The following is a 23879-nucleotide window of genomic DNA, read 5'->3' on the forward strand; positions in this document are numbered from 1 at the left end:
ATAGCATATATTTCCACATTGTTTTGAATCAGGCAATATAAGAGTTTTAACAGGCGTATGTGCCTGGATTACCCTGAAATGTTACTTTAAATGTCACTGAGATCCCTTCTGGCAGCTAAAGATTTCTGGTAATTTTTATGCAGCTCTAAAATTCCCTATAAAATGATATTAAAGCCCCATATATATATAGCTTTAGGTTGATGAAAAGCTAGTAATGGGATTTTACAGTTATTTGAAGGAAATCACAGGAGGGTTCATAATAGGCATTGGCATAAAAAAAGACCATGTGCTGTCTTTCTGGCAATCACTTCTCAACATTATCTCGAGTAGCGATCAACCTGATTAGGAGTCTGAAGTCATTTAATCTCAAACTCAGCTCAATTTCAGTCACATTTGGAAAAAAATATGCCTCTTGGTATAAATCAACTCTTTTCAGAGCAGGTTCAGAAACATTTCACTGATGGGATTCAGCTTGGATCAAGAGGATTAATTCCGGATCCCTTCAGAGACAGAAAGATAATGAAATATGATTCTGTCTTTTGACGTCAATATCCAAAAAAGAAGCAAAAAAATTATTTTTAGCGAGATTGTAAAAGTTCTTCAAAATATATCAGAAAAGTTTTATGATGAGATTTAGGTCTTAAGAGTGGAGCAGCAACATGCAATAGAAAGAATATGGCAACATCTAAGCCATTTTATCTCTCCAAAGCAATGCTGTGAGACGCTAAAACATGCACTTACACTTTCTCCAAGTTTGTTTTAGAGAATTAGATCTGGACATACATATCCAGAGTTATCTTCTCTTCATGTTTCAAAAAGCATGCAAAAAAGCAAACGAAGTAGCCCAAGAATCACCATGTTTTAAGTTTACTTTGGTATTAAATGTATCAGTGATAGCTCTCTGATTTTGCATAGATTCAACGGTGCAAATGACCTAAAGAGTAAATAAATAGGGGCCAAAAAGAATCAAGCTTTATGACACTTTATGACAAGGTTATGCTTCATGTGAAATACCTCGAAGCAGCCTAATTATTGACTTATAATTGTACTTCTGGATTGTTTGTGCTATTTTGTTTAATATTGCACTTCGGCTTGGTCCTCCTGCGGTTCCAAGGTTTGAAGTCATAAAATAGCATTTTATTTTCCTCTTGTGGACATGCAATTACTGAAGCGGCTTTGTTAACACGAGTCACTGAAAATTATATTGTTGCATCATTACAATAGATGTGAATTAATGATGGAGAAAGACATGAGAGAAAACAAGGTGTTACTCAACAGTTTACTGAAGTATGAGATGAAAATGGAGGTAATTGAGACTGTATGATTGTAAAGGCAATTACAGTAACCCTTTGATTCAACCGATTGCCACTAATTAAAAAAAAAAACGATAATTCATGTGACCCCAAATGAGTTCATAATGTGATTTGTTGTTGATCATTTTTGTCCTTATTTTAAGGTTGACTCCAAAAACATGGATATCTTTATTGATGAGGACTTCAGTATGACCCGTAACATCAGCCATGGAAGAGGACATGAGAGATTAGAGGTTAGAGAAAGTTATGGACTCAACCACAGTGACCCCCTGGATATGTTTGAAGGCATGGAGCTTCTTCTGCAGTTCAAACCTCTCTTCCTGCCTCTCTACATGCTCATAGTGGTTGTGGCTGGGGTTGGAAACTCTTTTCTGTTGACTTGCATCTTAACCGACAAGAAACTCCACAACGCCACCAACTTTTTCATTGGTAACTTGGCAGCAGGAGACCTGCTAATGTGTTTGAGCTGTGTTCCATTGACTGTATCTTACGCCTTCGATACACATGGCTGGGCTTTTGGAAGACCCCTCTGCCACCTGGTACCTTTGCTGCAATGCGCCACAGTGTTTGCATCGGTGCTCTCACTCACAGCTATTGCTGTGGACCGCTACATTGTCGTTGGTGAGGAAGTTACATTTCTTGAATAAAGCATTTGATTTTCTTTTAGTATCTGAAAATTTGTTTTCTTTGTTTATAATGGAAATGATATTTAGCCATCATAGTATCCTGGGGTGCTAAAATAAATTGGCTGAAATCGTTTCAAGCACTGAACAGATTTCCACCAGAATATTGCATTTCTTAAAACCCTACCCACCTTAGAGTAATTTGAACAGTTTTCTAATATTCAAATTATGGTTTTGATTTGTAAATAAACTGCTTTGAAGCTTTTACCTCCCATGCCTTAACTGCATTTCTGTTCTGTCTCAGCTCACCCAATAAGGCAAAGGATCTCCGTGAGGGGGTGTGGTGCAGTGACAGTGGTTGTCTGGCTCTTATCTCTGGCCTTGGCTGCTCCTCCATCTCTTTACACACGCTATTTGGATCTGCGACCCAGTGGCATTGACCTTGTTGTATGCGAGGAGTTCTGGCCAAACAGTGGCAACCTGCGGCTTCTCTACTCCTGTTTCATTCTCATAGCCTCCTATATGATCCCGCTGCTGTCCGTCAGCTTATCCTACTGTGCTATTACCATTAGCCTAAAGCACTATTCTGTGCCTGGGGAACCGTCCAATAGCCAGCAACGCTGGAGTCAAAGGAGAAAGAAGACCTTCTCTCTGCTGGTGGCCTCCGTGCTGGCCTTCGCCTTGTGTTGGTTACCCCTACAGGTGAGTCCTAGGTCCAGATTTTGAAAGACAAAACCAAAGCCAGACTAAATTCAAAGGTTGTTATTTATAGATTATTTTTCCCCTGACTCCTTTATATAATCTGTTTTGTAGAATTTGAGAAAGATCCTCACATAAAAGACATGCTTGGGAAGGAAATCAAATTCACAAGGCTTTTGACAAATCTGCTAGAAAATCACAAACGTCCCAACATTAAAGTGATAAAAATAGAGGAGCCTTAATGATCCATGAAATAGTTCATTATTACACATCATTTACCACAGCGGGTCCTTATCCGATAATTTTGTCTACAAAGACAATATTATGTCCACTATGAGCCATTCACAAAGAGATAAGGATTTTAACATCATATTATTGAAAGAAAGAGAGTGCTACCTTTAGAGTAGCAATATTTTCCCATTTTGTGCACACTCTCTTTACAAATAACAAATGGTGGCATTGTGACTTTTTACAGCTTAGTTGCTCATGTAATTTACAGATTTAATACATTTGATAAATACCATTTTGTTTATGTCCCATAGGTGCTGAACTTGTTACTGGACCTGGACCCAGACTTCCACATCATAGGGAAGCGCTATGTGAACATTTTACAAGTCTGCTGTCATTTAGTAGCTATGAGCTCTGCCTGTTACAACCCATTCATCTACGCCTCCCTACACAGTAAGGTGCGTATGCACTTAAAAGGCTACCTGTGTCCTTGTAGGCAGAGAGGAATGGCAGATAGATCGACAACAATGAACTGATTTTTGACTGCTGTAAAAGCTGCTATAGAAAAGTCTTCTTTCATCCACAATCTACCACCCCTGCACCCCTAACACTGATGATAGGAGCGCTTTAAACCAGATCTCGGCATGTTTTACAGCATGTTTTCACAAACATTCAGACCTCTCTTGTAAAGTGCCATATAAGGTCAGTTAAGACCCACAGTAAAAAGAAAGCAGATCCAGACCAGAGTGTAGTTTCAGATTGATGATGAAATAGAATAAGCAATCTATTGGGATGTTTTCTGGGATAGCCAAGCTGCCAGCAAAGAGACATAAAGCAGATCCAGCAGCTTTGAAAAGGCCAGCAATTGGGCACAAAAAGATCCTTAGAAGAGGTGTCTGTAGAAGACTTTATGCTCGAGGTTGGGGCCAGGGGTGGCTCTACAGTAATAACCTTTGGTAGCATTTGAGCCTCAAACACAATGCTGAAGAGAGCTGACCGAACATGAACTACAGGCAAACAGGGATGTAAAAATGTGATCTTTGATCTCTGAATGTCTATGCTTTTAGATATCGCTTTTGTTTTCAACATCATCAGCACATCATGCATACTAAAGTCTGTTTTCAATGTGATACTCTGTATGTATTCTTTTTTCATTTTTGTGCGATTTATACACATGGATTAAGAAGTTGATGGACCTGGTGGAACAGATCAATACAGATATGAAGGATTAAAGATGCAGTTTATTTATCTTGGAATATTATTACTATAATACCAAATCCACAAAGGTGTTTATTGATCAACACAGTCTAGATGTTTGGGATCTGTCTGAAAACAAGCATAACACAGTGATCAACTTAATATTCAGAGCATGAACAATAGAGTCTCACGTAAGCATCTCTGCATGCTGCTGTTTTCTTCCCATCAACAGTGATTAATGCTGGCTTTGTTTGTCAATGTCTGGGTACTTTGTCAATTTCTGAACATGTCTAAAAGAGAACTGCCTTGTGTGATTTAAAAGTATTTACATATATCATTTATGTTATTGCTGAAAATCTCTAAATAATGCATCGCACACAACAAGTCACCAAAGTGCGGAGTCGCTTTACTAAATGTAGCTTGTACACGCCAATAATCCCCAGCAAAGGCTTCCACAGGAGCAAACTGGCATATTGACTATTACTTTTCCATTTGTTGTTTTAAAGCTAAAGGTTGCCCTGAGATGCTGTGTCATAAAAGGTCTGAGGGTGGTAAATTGTTTAGAAGGGGACGCTCACTGCCCCTTTAGTTGTGTGGATGAGGCATATAACACCACCTGTTTATTTGCCTTTTTTCACATTATATGGATTTCAATAAAAATGTGTTTGACCTGACTAAAACCTGTCTCAAAAAAATCATCTGAGCTAAGATTTAAACATGGGTGTCTCTTAAGTTGCAAGACATTTGACCATCTTAAATTGTGGGTTGCAGCAGTATGGAGCTATTATTGTGGCAAAACTATTTAAAAGCAAGTATACAGATGCACAAAATGTCTGAACAGATCCATGAATACACACACAGATCCACAAATACACACATAGATCCACAAATGTGTGAAAAGAGCCACAAATGCTCACACAGATACACAAATGTGTCAACTAATCTGCAAAAAGTTCCCTGATATAGGCTAATAATAGCAGAAAACGTAGCTTTTTTGCTAGTTTATTAGTCCTGAACATATATACAAATCATCAATTACAACTGAGGCGTGCCTCTCCATTTGCTGTCATTTTACATATGACTTTTGCAACACTCCTGCCTCAGGCTCACAGGCGAGGCTGCATTTTGCAGAGATGGGTATGTGGTTTTGCCACAATAATAACTCCATACAAATTGAAATTGTAAAAAGCAGAATACTTCAAAAGCACTTTCACGCAATGTTTTTTTTTTTTAGATAAATTAACTCTGAAACCACCACAACCTGGAATTAGTTCTCAACAGTGTACATCATCAGTCAGGATATTGTTATTCCTATTTCAAGAAATTATGTCATACACTTTCAAAAAAAAAAGAATGAACTAACTTTAATATGCTTAATGATGAAAATATATATTTACAAAAGTGAATTTCTTTGTATATGTGCTCGAGCTGTTACTTGAATAACGAAAGAGGATATTGTGGTCTGCTGTTGTTAACCAATGCTGTGTGCAGACACCAGAGAGAAAAACAGTCCTGTTTAACAGCTGCTGTATTTGAGTTCTTGTTACTTCCTGTCTGTAAATGAAATTGTTGCAAAACGTTTTGTCTGTATTCTGTATTTACTTTTATTTTGTTTTGAGGTTTTTAGACTTCGCTCATGAATGAATACTGTATGTGTCTGTTTGCAGATTAGTTAAATGTTGGTCAGGGTTAAGTTTGAGTGTTTCATATCAGATGTAATCATCAACCAAAAAACATGACTTATACAAGCATATCTGTAATGTCATTGATATTTGTGAGAAACTCTTAAAGTGAGATTCTTGAATTATGTGAGACAAAGTGAACTCAATTCAAATGAATTAAACCCCTTCTGGGAAATATATTGTATCAAAGAACAATTTCAATCCAGCACAATTGTCCAGTTAGGTACAGTTATAGTCAGTGTAGCAAACAATTCGAAAAAGAGGGAGTCGAAAAGGCAGGCAAAGGTAAAACATAAGAAAACTATACTCAACAAAAATATAAACGCAACACTTTTGTTTTTGCTCCCATTTGTCATGAGATGGACTCAAAGATCTAAAATTCATTCCAGATACACAATATTACCATTTCTCTCAAACATTGTTCATAAATCTGTCTAAATGTGTGATAGTGAGCACTTTTGCTTTGCTGAGACAATCCATCCCACCTCACAGGTGTGCCACATCAAGATGCTCATCAGACACCATGATTAGTGCATAGGTGTACCTTAGACTGTCCACAATAAAAGGCCACCCTGAAATGTGCAGTTTTTGCTTTATTGAGGGTCTGGGGACTCAGAACCAGTCAGTATCTGGTGTGACCACCATTTGCCTCATGCAGTGCAACACATCTTCTTCGCATAGAGTTTATCAGATTGTCAATTGTGGCCTGTGGAATGTTGGTCCACTCCTCTTCAATGGCTGTGCGAAGTTGCTGGATATTAGTGGGAACTGGTACGCGCTGTCGTATACGCCGGTCAAGCACATCCCAAACATGCTCAATGGGTGACATGTCCGGTGAGTATGCTGGCCATGCAAGAACTGGGACATTTTCAGCTTCCAAGAATTGTGTACAGATCCTTGCAACATGGGGCCGTGCATTATCTTGCTGAAACATGAGGTGATGTTCATGGATGTATGGCACAACAATGGGCCTCAGGATCTCATCACGGTATCTCTGTGCATTCAAAATGCCATCAATAAAATGCACCTGTGTTCTTCGTCCATAACAGATGCCTGCCCATACCATAACCCCACCACCACCATGGGCCACTCGATCCACAACATTGACATCAGCAAAGCGCTCACCCACACGACGCCACACACGCTGTCTGCCATCTGCCCTGAACAATGTAAACCGAGATTCATCCGTGAAGAGAACACCTCTCCAACGTGCCAGACGCCATCGAATGTGAGCATTTGCCCACTCAAGTCTGTTACGGCGACGATCTGGAGTCAGGTTAAGACCCCGATGAGGACGACGAGCATGCAGTTGAGCTTCCCTGAGACGGTTTCTGACAGTTTGTGCAGAAATTCTTTGGTTATGCAAACCAATTGTTTCAGCAGCTGTCTGAGTAGCTGGTCTCAGACGATCTTGGAGGTGAACCTGCTGGATGTGGAGGTCCTGGGCTGGTGTGGTTACACGTGGTCTGCGGTTGTGAGGCCGGTTGGATGTACTGCCATATTCTCTGAAACGCCTTTGGAGACGGCTTATGGTGGAGAAATGAACATTCAATGCCCGAGCAACAGATCTGGTTGACATTCCTGCTGTCAGCATGCCAATTGCACGCTCCCTCAATGCTTGCGCCATCTGTGGCATTTTGCTGTGAGACAAAACTGCACATTTCAGAGTGGCCTTTTATTGTGGGCAGTATAAGGTACACCTGTGCACTAATCATGGTGTCTGATGAGCATCTTGATGTGGCACACCTGTGAGGTGGGATGGATTGTCTCAGCAAAGCAAAAGTGCTCACTATCACACATTTAGACAGATTTATGAACAATGTTTGAGAGAAATGGTAATATTGTGTATCTGGAATGAATTTTAGATCTTTGAGTCCATCTCATGACAAATGGGAGCAAAAACAAAAGTGTTGCGTTTATATTTTTGTTGAGTGTATAATGAATGCAAAAATGAGGGAACACACAATGAGCTGGAAAGATGAGGGCTGACAAAAAGGGATTATATACACATAAGGGTATATATACAGTATGTATAGAGGTACAAGGGGATAACAAAACACAGGTTAGCCCAATCAAGGTGGGGGAGCACAAGGCTGGAAGATGAGCAAGAGGAGCAAGATTTACAAAACAGAGACATGGGTAAGTACAAAATAAAAAAGGAAATGACAATAAATACTAAAATAAAACAAAACCTCACAGGTTATGCTTTCATTAATGGTTGTTAATTAAGAGAAACATCTTCCAGGTCATGGTAAATTTTAAGCTTAATCTTAAAGCTACTGAACTGGTTGAATATCTTGAAGATGCTTCACCTAACAAGCTTCAAATTTACCTCAAAATATAGCTATCCAGTACACAATGCAGAATTCAGACACGATTATTACTACCTGTGACATTGCAAAATCCTCAGAAGGACACTGATTGTAAAGCTGGTGTACTTCATTGCATTTAATTTGAGTTTAATATGGAAGAGTTGGTTTCTTCAACTTTTGTTTAGTTGGTCTAATCTGATCTATTTAAGTGTTTAATATATATGTATATATCATTGTGCTCTATACGCAAGTGTTTTTCTAAATTATTCACAAAAAAGAGAACATCCCGATTTTAACGCATCTAAAGTGAATTAATGACAACATACCCTTCATGTAACACAAATAAAAACTCAAGAAACATTGTTTAACCATTTAGTACATGATTACATGATGTACAGTAATTTAATGATGGCAGCCTGACAGTAGTCAGAATACACAGTCAACATCCTGGTTTTAGCTTTGTTTATGTAATATTGAAGCTCTAATTATAAACCAATTTGTGTAATATGCAAGGCAATGCTTCACATTAAGTTAAAAAAAAAACCTGATCCAAAGTCATGAAGTGCAAATAGAGAAAAGATTCATATATATATATATATATATATATATATATATATATATATATGCATACATACACGTTTTATTAGTACGTGTGTGCTAATAAGCTAAGTACAACAATACCTCAGGTGCTACACATTAAATACATTTTTTGAATGAGGTTAAAATCATAATTTACATGTTAATTATATTTAAAGAGTGCCTTGTCAAAACAAACTCAATAATATCGTGAGTATCATATTGATTTCTCCAGGAGTATGGCTAATCCCTAAATTGACTCATTAAAGCTAATTCTGAATAAAATGGATCTGTAATATTTATGAGCTTTATGCCACGGGATGATGGGCTACAGGTGTGGGTTATTTGTTGTTTAACAGGACTGTATAACATTTATAGTGTGTAAGTTCTAATGGGATTTGTCACTTTTTTTAAGAATTATTGAATTTGTTTAAGTAATTTTAAAATGTGCATTAGTCGAGGTATAACTGACAAAAGGTTACACTTGCATGCCAAATACTGTGGTTTAACCGATTAATACAGTGCTGCAGCTCTCGGTATTTATTAAACCCACAAACCAAAAATCTGTATCCGTTTCTGTGTGTTGTTTTATGTTGTCCTTAAACCCAAAATGAAAAAAAAAACAAAAAAAAAAACGTTGTAATATGTGAATAAAAGAAATTAGCCAATCAATGTATGCAACATCCAGTTGTCTGTAAATGTAATCACATAAAAATGACTACAGGAGTCACTGGAATGTATTCATCCAGTCATTTCTAGAAAATGTTCAGTCTTGGTAATCTATTTTGGGTCTGCAACCTGCAAGTTGCTTTTTAATTTTGTTTATTGCTAAAGATAATCAGCATAATACATCATGATAAACTGGGAGACCGAAACTGAAATATTGTAAACAATTCTATAAATTTGTATCTACAGTATGTGTGGGTGCATATTCAAATCTGACATATTCAGATTATGTTGATTTGAGTTGAGAAATATTCTGTCATGTCATTGTTCCTTGATTATTCTTACCTGCAGTTCTTTGAATTGAGCTTTTCGTTTTGTTAAAATAAAAATCAAATTCTTGATTCATGAGTAAGACGTTCGATTCCAATGTGCTCTTTTTCTTTCCTTCTATTTTAAGTTGCTTTTGGGGCCACTTTTTGCCATCAATGGATTGTACAGCTGAAGCGAGGCAGCAAACATTGGCAGGGGAGATTAAGGGGATGACAGTCAGCAAAGGGCCATGGTCAGATTCTAACCATGACCTCTGTGATGGGGACTATATCCTCCTCTATAGATGGGACAATTTAAAATAAATGGTATCTTGGTTGTGTAAATATTCAAAATGACTTTTTTGTTTGGTCTGTTTCCTTTTTCTGACTTTTCTAAGTTTTAAGGTTGATATATTATTGTTTTATAATGTATATTGTTCTCAAGCTAACTACTACATGCCTGCCTCCCTGAGTTAGATACTTTTCAATAATATGTATTGTTCATGGCTGTATTCATTTATCAAGGTAACCAACAATGTAATATTTAATTAATTGGAAATAGCGAAGGTGTTTCTAAGAAATGGTTGACTATTTTCCTGGAATGTACATAATAAGTGTTTACCATCTCAAACCAGTCAAGATGACTTGGTACTTAGTTGAATAAATCATTAAAAGTGCAGGATTTTCTTAGTTTTGCAGATGTAGTTTATCTGTAATAATGAAGCACCTTAATACAGTTGTAATTACATCATCATAATGTATGTTAATTACCTTGTAGCTACCTGTTAAATACATGGTAATTATGGGACTGTAAAAGGAATGGTTACCAGTGCTACAAAGTAAATTTGATCAAACGTATGCTTGAGTCATACTTTTGTTTATTTTCTTGTCATACAATGCTCACAAACGTCACATGCATGCAGGAGGAAACATGAACATATCTCAGGCCGAAATTTCATTTCCACTCAAGCATAACAGGCAAATGATTAAAGTGGGATTGAAATAGCTTTGCAAAAGACAGGTTGGCTGTATTCAGACCAAGAACTCAGCAGTAGAGGCTTTTAAAGAAATAGAACTGCGAGTACAAACCTTGACGAGTTCACGTTTCATACTGCTTCTATGCAAAGTGCTCAGCTGGGGATGTACTAATGTATCCTATAAAGAGCTATGACTTATTGAAGAGAACATAATACAGGGCATAAGAGCCTCAATGTTGTCAGTTAACTTCCCCCTTTTTCTTTTTTCTTTCTTTTATGCCTCAGTCTGCTTTAACACTGAACATGTATACAAATGTGTCTGTAGTCATTGTAACAAAACTTTTAATCTGTGTGAATACACACATACACACACTGTAATATATGTATCATGGCATATTCACTAAATTAACTGATCAATCTTTTACCACAAACCACTGTTTTACTTGTTATTCGTGCAACATGTTTCACTGGCACACAAAACATACATTCATACTTGTAATTATTTTTTAAGGCATGCTTAACAGTTAATGCACCTTTAGCTACACCAGGGTCATGCAATCACAATGACAATATTCGCATATAGATTGGAAGAAAAAACACAAGGGCTCTTCAACCTCTGCAGTGTCCGACAACAGACCAGAAGTGGCTGCCACTGAAGCACCCTTGGGAGAGCAAAACCTGGGAGTACAATCCAATTATATGCTCTGAGATGCATGTTATTCATCTGCATCCTCCATATTAAGTTGGATATGAGAAAAGGCTGCACTGAAGTTTTCTCAGAGGATTTATGCCTTCTTGTACATAAAAGATAATTACAGAATTTTAAAAATCCTTCTGCCTGCTTGCTAACTGTGAAAATTAGGACATGAGTTCAAACAGCTAAAAGTACAAGCATAATTATATGAACTGATAACATACAAATAAAATATGCAGTTTTCCCCAATATACAGCTTCTCCTTTATATTAAGTTAGAATTAGACTTTCCTCTGGTGTATGCAGTAAGAACACTGCCAGTCTGTGTACTTCGATTCCTCCTCCAGAACAGTTTCACCTCCTCCCGGACTCCATTACTGACCAGTACGTAGAGCACAGGGTCAACTACACAGTTCAGACTGGACAGTGCCAGCGTACATGAAAACGAAAAGTGCACATTTTGCTCAAATTTGCAGTAACTTCCATCATGGTCTTGGTTATCATTGTTATAGAAGACGAGTGAGCGTGCAAGGAGGAGGAGGTGATAGGGAGCAAAGCACGCTGAGAAGATCCCAATCACACCAAATGAAAGCAGGCGGACTTTTCTCTTAGCCTGGGCGCTAAGACCTTGACTTTGACCAACAGTGGCCAAAACCCTCCAGTAGCTCACCGCCAACACCACCAGGGGCAGTAGAAAGCCGATTCCCAGTCGGATTAAGTTAAACATGGCCACGGGGCTCTTCATGGGGTACGTTTCGTAGCAGCGATCATTGTCGTTATTGCCATCATGGGCATCTCTGAGCTCATCGTGGACTAGCACCATGACGTGAAGCACACTCACCACAACATAAACACTGATACACTGCACCCAGGCATAGCGCGACGTACGGTGCGTTTTGAAGCGGAGAGGGAAGCTAACAACAAGGCAGCGGTCCACAGAGATACAGCAGAGCAGGTAGATGCTGATGTACATATTACTATAATAAACAAAGCCCGCTATGCTACAGGACATAACACCTAGCTTCCAGCGGTGGTCCTGCTGGTAATAGTTAATCCACATTGGCATGGTGAAAATGAAAAGCAAGTCTGAAATCGACAAGTTGAGGAGAAATATTCCCAGGACGTTTTTCTGACGAACCTGCTGGCAGATTGGACCCAGAGTCAACACGTTGAAGATCAAACCAAAAATGAAAGCCAGGATGTAAACAGACATCAAAAAGTCACTGATGGGGCTGGCACCAATTGCAACACACGTTGAATTTGCAGAAGGGCGTTGTGTTGCATTCATTGTTCCTTTAGATTTCCACCAGTTTACTATTGCCGTAAAAAATGGACCTGCGAAAAAGAGGGGGATATTGTTAGTTGACAGAATGGAAGTCACACAGGGAACACAATTTTACTACTTTGATACTTTTTAATGTTTACAGAATTGGACATTTTGTATTTCCAGCCTATTACATGGTTCAGTGAGCTCAAGAAGGGCAGATGGCTGAAGATGATGTTTGAGAAGAGAATTTAAGTTCTCATTCAAATTAGATAGGCTAAGTCTTTCTCCTGGACAGTAACAGCTGGCGCCTGCTCTACTAACACAAACCTGAAGTTACTTAAATCTCCTCAGCATTACTTTAACAGCCCTGTTCACAGAAAAAAAGAAAATAGAAATGCCTACATTGTGTTTATTATAATAATAATAATTTCATTGGCCGTACAAAAATTGGAATGTCAACAATTTACAGCCTTATATCAATGAAGTTGATGTACACACGTCTGCTCCCCTAAGAATCACATAACTTGAATTCAGCGCTGTTTTTTTTGCAAAACTGACTATAAATGGGTTAAAGTGTTAAATGTGTCAAATGTTATTTGAATCTGTGTTAAATGGGTCTAATTAATTGGGGCAATGAGAGTTTTTCCACCCAGTATAGACAAACTAACCCACAGTCAGACCCAGTCAGTTACTGCCAGTTTAAACACATCTGTTCAGAGATTGACTTATGGTCAGGTTTAATGTCTAACGTAACAGCCTATAGCTGAATCATGAGATGAAGCAGCCTCACAATGCAAGAGCAATCAAAGTGTTTGTCATGTGAGCTCAATGGTCCATATCACCTGATCTGATTTGCACTGAGGATGCTGTCCCAGTTCATCACAGAACTGTGGCAGATGAATCCTTTCGTAAATATGTTACTTTGATTTCTGTAATACATTTTCTTGTGCTAAAATAACACAATAAAGTTAACAATTAATAGAACTCATTAGAATAGGGCAAAGCAATCATGTAGTAATGTCATTAGTTTTCTGATTGTTTCTTCCTTCGATCATCACAAACATGTTTGTTGTATTTTTTATGTAAAATGACAAAGAGGCCTTTTTTTATGTAAATTTTATTAAGACAATATCCTGTCTCTAGTTGAGAGTTTAGCACCAGGAAATGATTTTTATGACATGTGCTGTGTATCTCAATGCTTGTTTCTCAGTTCCACACTGGTCTTCTCTCACTGTATTTTGTTCTACCGCTGAGTTCTGGCCCCGGTGTGTTTATAGGCTCAGGAAGCATCTAATGCTATTAACTGCTCGACCAAGATAGGCTCTCTCCAAATTCAATAATGGAGAAGCCATTTAGAAGCAGAGCATCTCAAGAGAATGATAATGTGTGCCCAGGCTTGTGTCTGTGTCTTTGATTTTGTGTATACGAGTGCATGTAGAAAGGGGTTTGATTTAATGGGATTTTTTTTTTGGAAACAAGCCAAATAAGAGTTGGAAACCACGCTGACAGCATGGGGTATCAGAAAGTTTGTTTCGCAGAAAATCTAAAAGCTTTCCTAAAATTACTCATCGTCTGTGGTTAGTCACTAGTCTGGCTGATATGTCGAACCACAAATTGGTCTTCCCCTCTGACTAACAATAGGCCCACACGTGTAAAGTGAGGTACAGGAACAGGTTCAGTTTACTTTATTTGCACCTTTAGGTCCATTTGATCATTTGCTATCCGCATGCTTTTATCTCTGCTTTATACAACCAATGTGTGTTCTTTATTTTAGGAGTCTTTCTATAGGTTCTCTTTTTTTTCATTTTTATACTGTCAATATTTGTCTTTTAAAATATTACATAATCTTAATAAATGTCTTTTTTACACAACTGGTCCAAGCTTAAATCCATCCACATGTCGAGCTCAGCTAACTATGTTTTTGTAAATATTTTAGACCCAACTAAGCTTGGTTATAACACAGCCTTGTCCCCTCTAAGGCTTTTGGAAGAGCAAAGCTTCAGCCCACTCTTTGAGAGAGAACATCTGGATTATAAATCAAATTTTCCGAGCAAAATGGAAACATGTCTCAGAGCTTGCCTCCCTAATACCAAAGAAGTGTTTCATAGGTAGATCGGAGCACTTGAACAAGACAGTTCTGGGAATTTCCAGTATTTCTTCATCAACCTGTTGTACTGATCTATGCTGGTTGAACTATAGTGAGAAACATAAAGCCTGTAGAGTATAAACATTTTGCTACTCTGACCAACACTACCTGAAGTATGGAAACTTTGTCCACTTGAGACAAAACAAAACATAAACAACAAGCAAAAAGGTCAGGTTCCAAAGTAAATGAAAAGCTTTAACAGCCTGCTTGCAAAACATTTAAATTGAAAAAAATGTGTCGTAATCTTTACTTATTCACAACTGCTCTTATGAATTTTGTATACATTTAATGGATATATAACATCTACATATGTAATAGATAATGACCTCACCTTTTGTTTTTTTGAGAAAAACTGTGTCTTGTTTGTAAACCACAGCTGTCCAGCAGGTGAAGATTTTCAGACACACACGTTCTGCAGAGTTCAGTCCACGATGATCCGAGGGCAAGCTTCAGACGAGCAGTCCCACATGGCACTCTGAAATAATGATTATAAATTCTTGATCTTGCTTATACAACAACTGCAGCGAGAATGGTGTTGCTCTATCTGATGTTTCTGTTCTTCTTGAGATGACTTGCTGTTGACAGCCACAGTTACAATGCCAGCAAGGGATGAGACAAAGTACAAAAAAGGGAAAGACACATGTGGGAGGAGGGAGGTTTGGTTTTGCACACGTGTATGGAGGAAGTTGAATACAGGGGTGGGGAGAAGCCCCAGACAGCAGAGAATCACATATGATGCAGATAGTAATAACCCTGAGAGGCAAAGGACACTTTAAATCTTCTACTTCTGCATTCGTTTAGCACTGTGTTTAAGGGAAATGCTGTGGGCAGATTACCATAAAACAAGTTAATCTTTTACTTTCGTTTTCACAGTGCAAAAGTCATTCTACACGTCATCATCTTTACTCTCAATCTGAGTTCTTGTAACACACAAAGATGATCACCTTCATTTTGACTAAAATACTTTTTTGGTTTTAGTGCTAAACAAAAGACATGTGTGAGTCTGTACTAGGCAGGGGTATGCACTGTTGGTTATTAGACACAGTCATTTATCCAGAACAGCCCAACAGCAGTGACATAACCAAGATGCATATATGTTATGAAATGAATTCCTGATGGAAGCCTGCAGTTCAACTGTGAATGTGTTGAGTAAATATTTAGGTTGGTGGTGAATGCTGTGTATTTTCCTACAAGGGAGAATACATACCTGATACTAGCAAAGAGAACAGCTGAAAGATGGAAAGAGGAAGCTTAGAAAAAGGAAACATTAAATCATTATTTCCGTTGATTCTAAAAACGGTTTCCTCGCCACAACATTTTCTATTTTCTCCGTCAGTGACTGAACACACACACACACACACACACACACACACACACACACACACACACACACACACACACACTCCATTCTGTGTTTATTGTTTAGAGAATATCTATTTATCTATCTACCTGCCTGCCTAGCTGGAAACAATTGAAAGTTAATGAACCTCAATTGAGCTTTGAAACTAAACAAACTCGGAACATAGACTGTGGAAAAAGTATCCAACCTATTGCAATGAAATTGCATAACGAAATTCTTTGGTTTGCAGTATCAGTATCAAGAAGAAACAATAATCTAGTTAATGTTTAATGTTTAACCCTATTTGTTTCTTTTTTGCAAATAGTCTGTCATGTTTCCATGTTCAGTCTATCAAGTACTAAGCTCTTCTACACAATAATCTCTTATTAACAAACAGCAATGCAAGCAAATGTCAGGAAGCACGAGGAAGGTCTTTAGTGTGATGGATTGATCAAATGTGCAGTGTGACGGACTTGGCTATTCCAAAGTGCTCCTGCCTTGATAGATCATTTTATGTGTGTTATCTTAACTTAACTGTACCCAATGATAAATAACCTTATTGACATTTTATTATTGTGTTTAGCTGATTAATGCAGCACATGCTAAGGTCTGCTTTCATTTATTGTTTTTCCTTTTTTGATGGTAACAAAGCAAATGAACTTGGCACAGGTAACCTCTATGTGCTGATCTCAATTTAATGAAGAAAACACTTTCACATTACCAGGCTGGCATTTGAAAATTACGTCATATTCAGAGATTGAGTGAAAAGCGGAGTATTCTGACATTTTAAGAACGACAGTATGGGATACTTACCCTTCTGTCTTCTTCTCTTTACTTTCAAGGATTAAGATGGTATGTGTAAAGTCAATGTGCATTTCCAGCAGTATTGCTCACATTTGGGTCACTAACAGCTGAGACTGTGATGTCCTGAACTACGCTTTTTGAAACAGTGTTTCATTTCAGTCATGTGCTTTTCTTCCAGTGCGTCATGACAATTACCCTTACAAGTAAAAGAAAACAGGCTTCACTGGTTTTCTCATCGTATCAAATAATTGCTTACATATTTTTTTAATGTGAGCATTTACTGTAACTTTGACAGATGCAGGGCGTGAGGGAGAAAACACAGTTAAAGTACGCTAATTGGATGAACAGTTTTTAAACAAACCAGTTGTACAAGTAATACAGTAAAAGAAACAAACATCAAGTCTATATGAAACAACAAATCAGAGAATGGAGATATAAAGCAGAGCAGAAAAGGAGAAAGCTGTGCATCGTATCTCACACTTAAATGAAAAGCCTGCCTCTTGTTGTTTTAGATTACAGTTTACTCTAAAGGACCTATTTTATCAAAGGTTGGACCAAACACTGTTCATAAGAACCATTCTGTGCAACTCATCTGCTCTTATCAAAGTAACAGAAAATGTTTTACCTTCCATCCATCCATTTTCTAGCGCTTTTCGGGGGGACAGCATTCTAAGCAGAGACGCCCAGACTCCCCTAACCCCAGACACTTCCTCCAGCTCTTCCGATGGGACGACGAGGCGTTCCCAAGCTAGCCGAGAGACAGTCTTTCCAGCATGTCCTGGGTCTACCCCAAGGCCACCACCCGGTGGGACATGCCTGGAACACCTCCTTAGGGAGGCATCAAGGGAGCATCTGGCATCGAGAGGAGTCAGGCAACAGCTGACCAGCCACCCTAAAGAGGAAGCTTATTTCAGGCGCTTGTATCTGAAATCTTGCTCTTTAGGTCGTGACCCAAAGCTCATGACCATAGGTGAAGGTAGGAACGAAGATTGACCAGTAAATCGAGATCCTCGCCTTTCGGCTGAGCTTCTTCTTCACCACGATGAACCGATACAACGACCGCAAGAGTGCGAATGCTACACGACCCCCCTGTCAATCTCACGCTCCTTCCTCCCCCCACTCGTGAACAAGACACCGAGATACTTAAATTCCTCCATTTGGGGCAGGGACTACTCACTGACCCGGTGAGGGCAAGCCACTTTTGTCCGTTAGACAACCATGGCCTCAGATTTAGAGGTGGTGATCCTTATCCCAGCTGCCTCGGCTGTGAACTGCTCCAGTGCGTGCTGGAGGTCCAAGTTCAATGGAGCCAACAGGACCACATTATCCGCAGAAAGCGGAGAAACCATAACCCCTCCGGCCCCTTACTGCACCTAGAAATTCTGTCCATAGAAGTTATGAATAGAACAGGTGACAAAGGCCATCCCTGCCAGAGGCCAACGCGCACCAGAAACAGCTCTGATTTACGGCCGGCAATGCGAACGAGACTCCTGCTCTGGTCATACAGGGACCGGACAGCCCTTAGATAAAGGCCCCAGACCCCATTATTCCCAGAGCACCCCCTGCACAGGATGCCAAATCCACCAAGCACATGTGGACTGATTGGGCGAACTCCCTCGAACCCTCAATCTTTTACTTACAGTTTAAATGTATTTTTGACTTATTCTGTATTTGTTTAATATTTTTTTTTACGTTTAAAAGGACCTGATATATTGAATAGATTGTGTAGCCACAAACAAGAATTATACAGTGCAATAAATAATCTTTAGTTTTTGTATCCAAAGATTGGTGTGATGTTAGTGTACCTTTTAGTTTGAAATAAGGCTGACAATATTATAAATTGCTGTGCAATTTTCTGTAGTTTTGCTAAATGTTTGACACGGTTGAATTCTTCCCTCTTAAAGTGCATTACACCTAAGTGCATGAGCAAACTCAGCAGCTAGCAAAGCTTTTTAATGTACTTATTGGCCAAACTGCAGGTCATTGTGGCTGCAATTATGCCAGCTCAGGAAAGTGCAATTGAATTCTGGGGTCATGTTACACGATTACAGACTAAACATTTTCAGAGCAAACAAGGTTTTTCCTATTGTGTTTTCCCAGGTCATTTCTCAGTTAATGGTTATCTTAGGGGAAACGATTACTGAAAATCACATTTTTTGGAGGGAGTCATTAATGTCACTAAATCAGGAGTTTCCTCATAACAACTATTATGATCTACGGCAAATACAGGACAATGCGCCCAACTTCCTGCAACTTGAAAAACACCTAACGTGTGAATCCACTGCTATAATACAAAAGAAATCTACAATTTATTCCTAATTTTCTCTGAAAACTACAGAGCCTAGATCTTTAGGGTCTCATCCCTTCATTAGAAACACAGTACTTTCAATTAGTGTAGATGGATGGGAACAATTCTGCATTAATTTGAAAAAAGTATAGGAGCGTGAGAGACTGGTTTCATTTGGCATTATTTTTAAATAAGGCTGGATGAAGTGTAGGATGAGCGAGAATGCCCTCTCCTCCAGAGTAGGTGTCTGTAGTGCCTCCATCAAAGAATAGAAATCAAGTCTCTAATGTGGCCTCTATAGCAACAGGACCCTGTTAAGTGTCATTCTGTCTCTGAGATGCAATTTGTGTAAAATATTTGTAATCATATGATCATATAATCAAATGCATACACCAGTCCTTCACTTCACTACACAAGATCAATGTGGCATGTGTTTAAATATGGTTTAAATGAGAGCCTCCTTAATGTGTTTGCTACAAAATGTGAGTACATTAAAGCAGAAAGAGCAGTCATGATATCAATCTAACACACTGTGTCAACATTTCCTGTTATTCGAGGCATGTCTTGAGTGAAAGTTATGGTCCGAAATAAAGATACCACTCATAAAATTTATTTTTCAAGGTATGTATATTCTGTTACAAAGGCTAGGACGATCCTTCAAACATGTTCTACGCAGTCTATGAATATTAAACAACTACATAAGCATCAGGTTATACACATGTATCATGAACCCTCATAACTACAGTATGTGTAAAATGTATCTAGACAATTCTACTTCACAGAAAGATGCAACATATTGACAACCATCAAACTACATACACTCTCCATCTAGTTTAGTAACCTAAGCTGTCCATCTGTACACTTACATTAAAGGGAGAGGTCTATTCTTCTACACAATAAACATGAAGCGGTTTTTTTTTTTAATGTAAAAAGAAGAGACGGTTCATAGAGTGGGCAACATAATAGAAGCAATTTTCAGCTTTCAGCTACAACCATTGTAGCTGATGTTGTGTAATCTGCAGGTTGAAAATGACTCATGAGGCTGTAAAGAGCGAAACAGGCCCATAACTATTCATTTATACCCACAAGGACCCTCTAATCACAGATGTTTCCATAGAGTCTGCTGTGGTTTATAACTAGCAGTAATTATGGGAGGATTTGCTGTCAGTGGATCAATACTTCCAGTTTTAAGGACAGGGCTTTCATTTATGGGAATGCATTTGTGAACACAGATAGATCTGCCTCCATGTCTGCGTATTAGTTATTACCAGCAGAGTGGAGGTCTTTTGTCACTTTAAAACCTTTCATCAGAGAAAAAAAGATTGAACTGATGTTTACTGAAGGCGGAGGAGACATTTAATACAAATGTCATGGCTCCTTTCATTCAATGGCGTTTCTTTTTTAACATAAAGTCCGATTTATTTGGAAAAATACCTAAATGAGCACACTGGATTTAGACTTTTTAGTGATTTATGACTTGTGATGAGATTATGTAACGTGCCTCAATCTGAAGCTTTTTGTATCAAAAGCAAAAAGAGAATTCTGCCTCTTAATAGTGTGACTTATTTTGATTTAATCTGTGACAGTTTATCTGTAAACACTCCTCAAGAAGTCAGTCTCCATGTCTAAAGATATAAACAAAAGATTTTAAAAAAAGGGACCAACATTTTTTTCCTCCCCCCCAAATGGTAAATTATCTGAGAATTGCTTTTTTTTTTTTTTACCTCAGGCTGGAGGAGAAAATATGATTTATTGCTGCACACACACATATCTGGCTCCAAAAGAATAAACTGTTGGACAAAATACTTCTTGAAACCAAATTACTTTTACCAACTTTTCTTTCTTCCTACATGAACTTGAGTCTTGTTGTTTTGTCTCTGGATGTCAGAGAATACTGACTCTTTCCGTGAGGCCTTGCATGTCTGCATCCTCCCCGCCCTCCTCATCATCAGACGCTGATGCAGGAGGAGGAGGCACGAGGTGAGCGGGGTAAGGCAGAGTGTGTTCCTTTGCAAACATTTGCCAGCGGCTGTCGTCGCTCTCGTGGGTGATGTAACGCCCGCCTAGTTTGGTCTCCAGTTCCCGCAGGTCGAGCCACGTCTGATAGTCCTGCGAGGAATAAACACGAGGAGGAAGTTTCAAATCAAGTCTTAAATGGGGATTTATGTGCTTACAGCACATCATGAATTAATCACTTCAGATCCTATGTGTGTGTGTGTGTGTGTGTGCGTGTGTGTGTGTGTGTGTGTGTGTGTGTGTGTGTGTGTGTGTGTGCCAAATAGGACCTGAAAGGCTCCTAGACTGATCTGATGGTTTCTAAGGAGATCAAATAGAAAATTAAATTCTGCCATGACACTGAAGCAAATCAACGGATTTTCATGCAATCAAAACAACAAGTACTCTTAGATCACCTTAGACCTACAGAGAACGCGAGAGGAGGCCTATTATTTCCGCTGCTGAGCATTTTGTTTTGAAGGAGACATCTAGAGCTATGATCAGCCCAAAAAAAAACGTTTTTCTTTAATAATGCTGCAAAATGTCAGCCTTGAGCTGCTGTCTTGAGAGTGCAGACTCTTCGTGCTCATATTTGTCATTTTTTAGTAATGGCTCTCTCTTTTTTTTTTTATACATGTGTCTGTGGAAGTGAAAAAAAAAGTGGTTCTGTGAGTTACCACTCTACTACTGGAGTGAATTTGGAAATACAGTGTTATTTGAGGTAAAAAAAAAAAATTAATAATAATAAAATAAATTACATGAAAATGTGTTTGTTAAAAAATGTGCATAGTGGTAGTGTTTCTATGATACCTGTAGGTATACATGGCTGAGACTCTTGTCCACACTGTAGCGTTTTCTCATCTTCACTTGCAGCAGGTTGTTGATCAAGTCGATAGCTGAAACCAGAAACCACACACAGTGTCTCATAAAAAGAAACAAAGACTAACAGCTCAGTAACCAAACTGTTAGAAAGGTTATGGACGAAAGCACGCATGTGCTTCTTCCGCGTCAACATTTTTTACATGGTCTTTAAGCCATTCACGCTGCTGCATATGAGAACAAGTACGTTTTATTTTTTGTCAGTGTGTGTTGACCAGAAACCAAACAGTGTTTTATAAAAAGACACACTGACTAGCTACAGCTCAGTGACCACAAAGATTTTAAAAACATCACATCTTTACACCATGCTTAATCTGTATTGATTGTACTCCTGCCTGCAAACTGTTAGAATGACAATAAATTAAATAGGAACCATGTTGAGAATAACTCCACTCATCATGAAGTAAAACCCAGCATTTGGTGAATGATTGACGAACAAACAGGGAATTATGACAAAATAAAAAGCAAAGTACAACTATTTCATTCAGTTACAGCTTGACCTACTTTCACAGTTCATGTTAATCTTTATCATCTCGCACAAGTACATGACATACAGCTGATGCAGTCTGATATGGTCTTGCATAAATCTTACAGGTTAATTACGCTTCATGTTAATGTTGGAGGTTGTAGTTGTTTTGAAAGCGTGTTGCGTTATTCAGCATAGATGCACATTCTAAACTCTTTTTATAACCAAATAAGATCACAAAAAAAAAACTGTATCCTACAAAATGTTCCTAAAGTTCAATGAACATCTCAACTGTTCACTGTCTCTCTAATGTCTCAGTGTGTCTGCTGTGTTTACCATCACTGGAGATCTGTTTCCACGGGTTGGGAGGGTACATGAAAGCTGCGTTGTGGATCTGATCGTTGATATCTTCGTCTTCATTAAAAGGGAACGTCCCGCTGAGGCTGACGTACATGATGACGCCAACTGACCACATGTCCAGGGAGCGGTTGTATCCCTGGTTTAGTAAAACTTCTGGGGCCAAATAGGCAGGGGTACCGACCACTGAGCGGCGGAAAGACTTCTCGCCGATGATACGGGCAAAACCAAAGTCACACAACTTCACCTAAGAGAAGGAAACAATGAGACATCTTGTTATTTTGGCAGTTCAGGTGGGGGGAGGGGGGTGTGGGGGTTGAAGGGGGTTTTTAATGTCAGACGCAATCAAAATAGTTGTGAGAAGACAGGTATGTACTACTTTCACTTCCGCTTTGAAGTGTTTTTAAATGGTCTTAACGTCATTAACGTCGCTGCATATGAGAACATGTGTTTGTGTTCATTTGTGTGAGTACCTGAGGGAAGGGATCAGCAGAGGCGAGCAGCACGTTCTCTGGTTTTAGGTCACAATGAACGATGTTCTTAAAGTGCAGATGTCGCAGAGCTGCAAGAATCTATTCACAGATACAAACGCACATGCAAACCCACAACCGCAAAAACAGGATATGAATTAGTTTCAGTTACACAAGCCTGATGTGAAAGCAAGTATCACATCTTCAAACAATGTGATGACGCACTAAATATGCAGATAAAAAGACGTAAGTATCAGACTGGGACATCAGGTGGTCATTTTCAGTAACCACATCAGATGTATTTACATGCACAAATACTCTTTTCTCTGCTCTAGCACCAACACACCTGTGTGATCAGAAACTTAGTGAGTCTCTCGGGCAGTCTGCCTTTCTCACTGGAGAGGATCATCTCCAACATGTCACCGTGCAGCTTCTCCATCACCACAAACACTTTCTCCGGAGTCTCAAACATGCACTCCAGGTTCACAATGCCCAAGTGACGTAAATTCTGAGAAAGGAGGAGAAGGAGGAGTGGGATACAGAAATTGGAATTTAGTTTAATAAGAGGGGGAGAGTGAAAGTGTGATGACATTGT

At 38.8% G+C, this 23879-nt stretch overlaps 3 protein-coding genes across 5 annotated transcripts in view; 1 reads left to right on the forward strand and 2 right to left on the reverse strand.

The window, feature by feature from the left end:
• Positions 1-1471: 1471 nt before the first annotated feature.
• Positions 1472-4094, forward strand: LOC306830586 (prolactin-releasing peptide receptor; the record flags this gene model as incomplete). The annotated part of the gene is made up of 3 exons (XM_079354159.1): positions 1472-1934; positions 2241-2638; positions 3178-4094. The coding sequence occupies 3 exons, from the start codon at positions 1472-1474 to the stop codon at positions 3397-3399; spliced, it is 1083 nt and encodes a 360-aa protein (XP_079210285.1). The 3' UTR covers positions 3400-4094.
• Positions 4095-10465: 6371 nt separating this feature from the next.
• On the reverse strand, positions 10466-15262 carry gpr184 (G protein-coupled receptor 184). Its single transcript, XM_079354545.1, has 2 exons — positions 15019-15262; positions 10466-12609 (listed from the first exon to the last, which is right to left on the reverse strand). Exon 2 carries the CDS (start codon positions 12560-12562, stop codon positions 11540-11542), a length of 1023 nt encoding a protein of 340 aa, XP_079210671.1. The 5' UTR covers positions 12563-12609; positions 15019-15262; the 3' UTR covers positions 10466-11539.
• Positions 15263-19725: 4463 nt separating this feature from the next.
• prkd2 (protein kinase D2) overlaps positions 19726-23879 on the reverse strand; it is a 34101-nt gene continuing 29947 nt past the window's right edge. For all 3 annotated transcript variants that reach the window (XM_079354633.1, XM_079354634.1, XM_079354635.1), the window contains 5 exons: positions 23631-23792; positions 23288-23386; positions 22794-23061; positions 21923-22008; positions 19726-21226 (listed from right to left, as the gene is read on the reverse strand). In XM_079354633.1, coding sequence (XP_079210759.1) covers positions 21002-21226; positions 21923-22008; positions 22794-23061; positions 23288-23386; positions 23631-23792 — 840 coding nt within the window. In that variant the 3' untranslated portion in view covers positions 19726-21001. The remainder of the gene's footprint in view (positions 21227-21922; positions 22009-22793; positions 23062-23287; positions 23387-23630; positions 23793-23879) is intronic.

This window comes from Symphodus melops (assembly GCF_947650265.1).
Source record: "Symphodus melops genome assembly, chromosome: 10".
Classification (NCBI taxonomy): domain Eukaryota; kingdom Metazoa; phylum Chordata; class Actinopteri; order Labriformes; family Labridae; genus Symphodus; species Symphodus melops.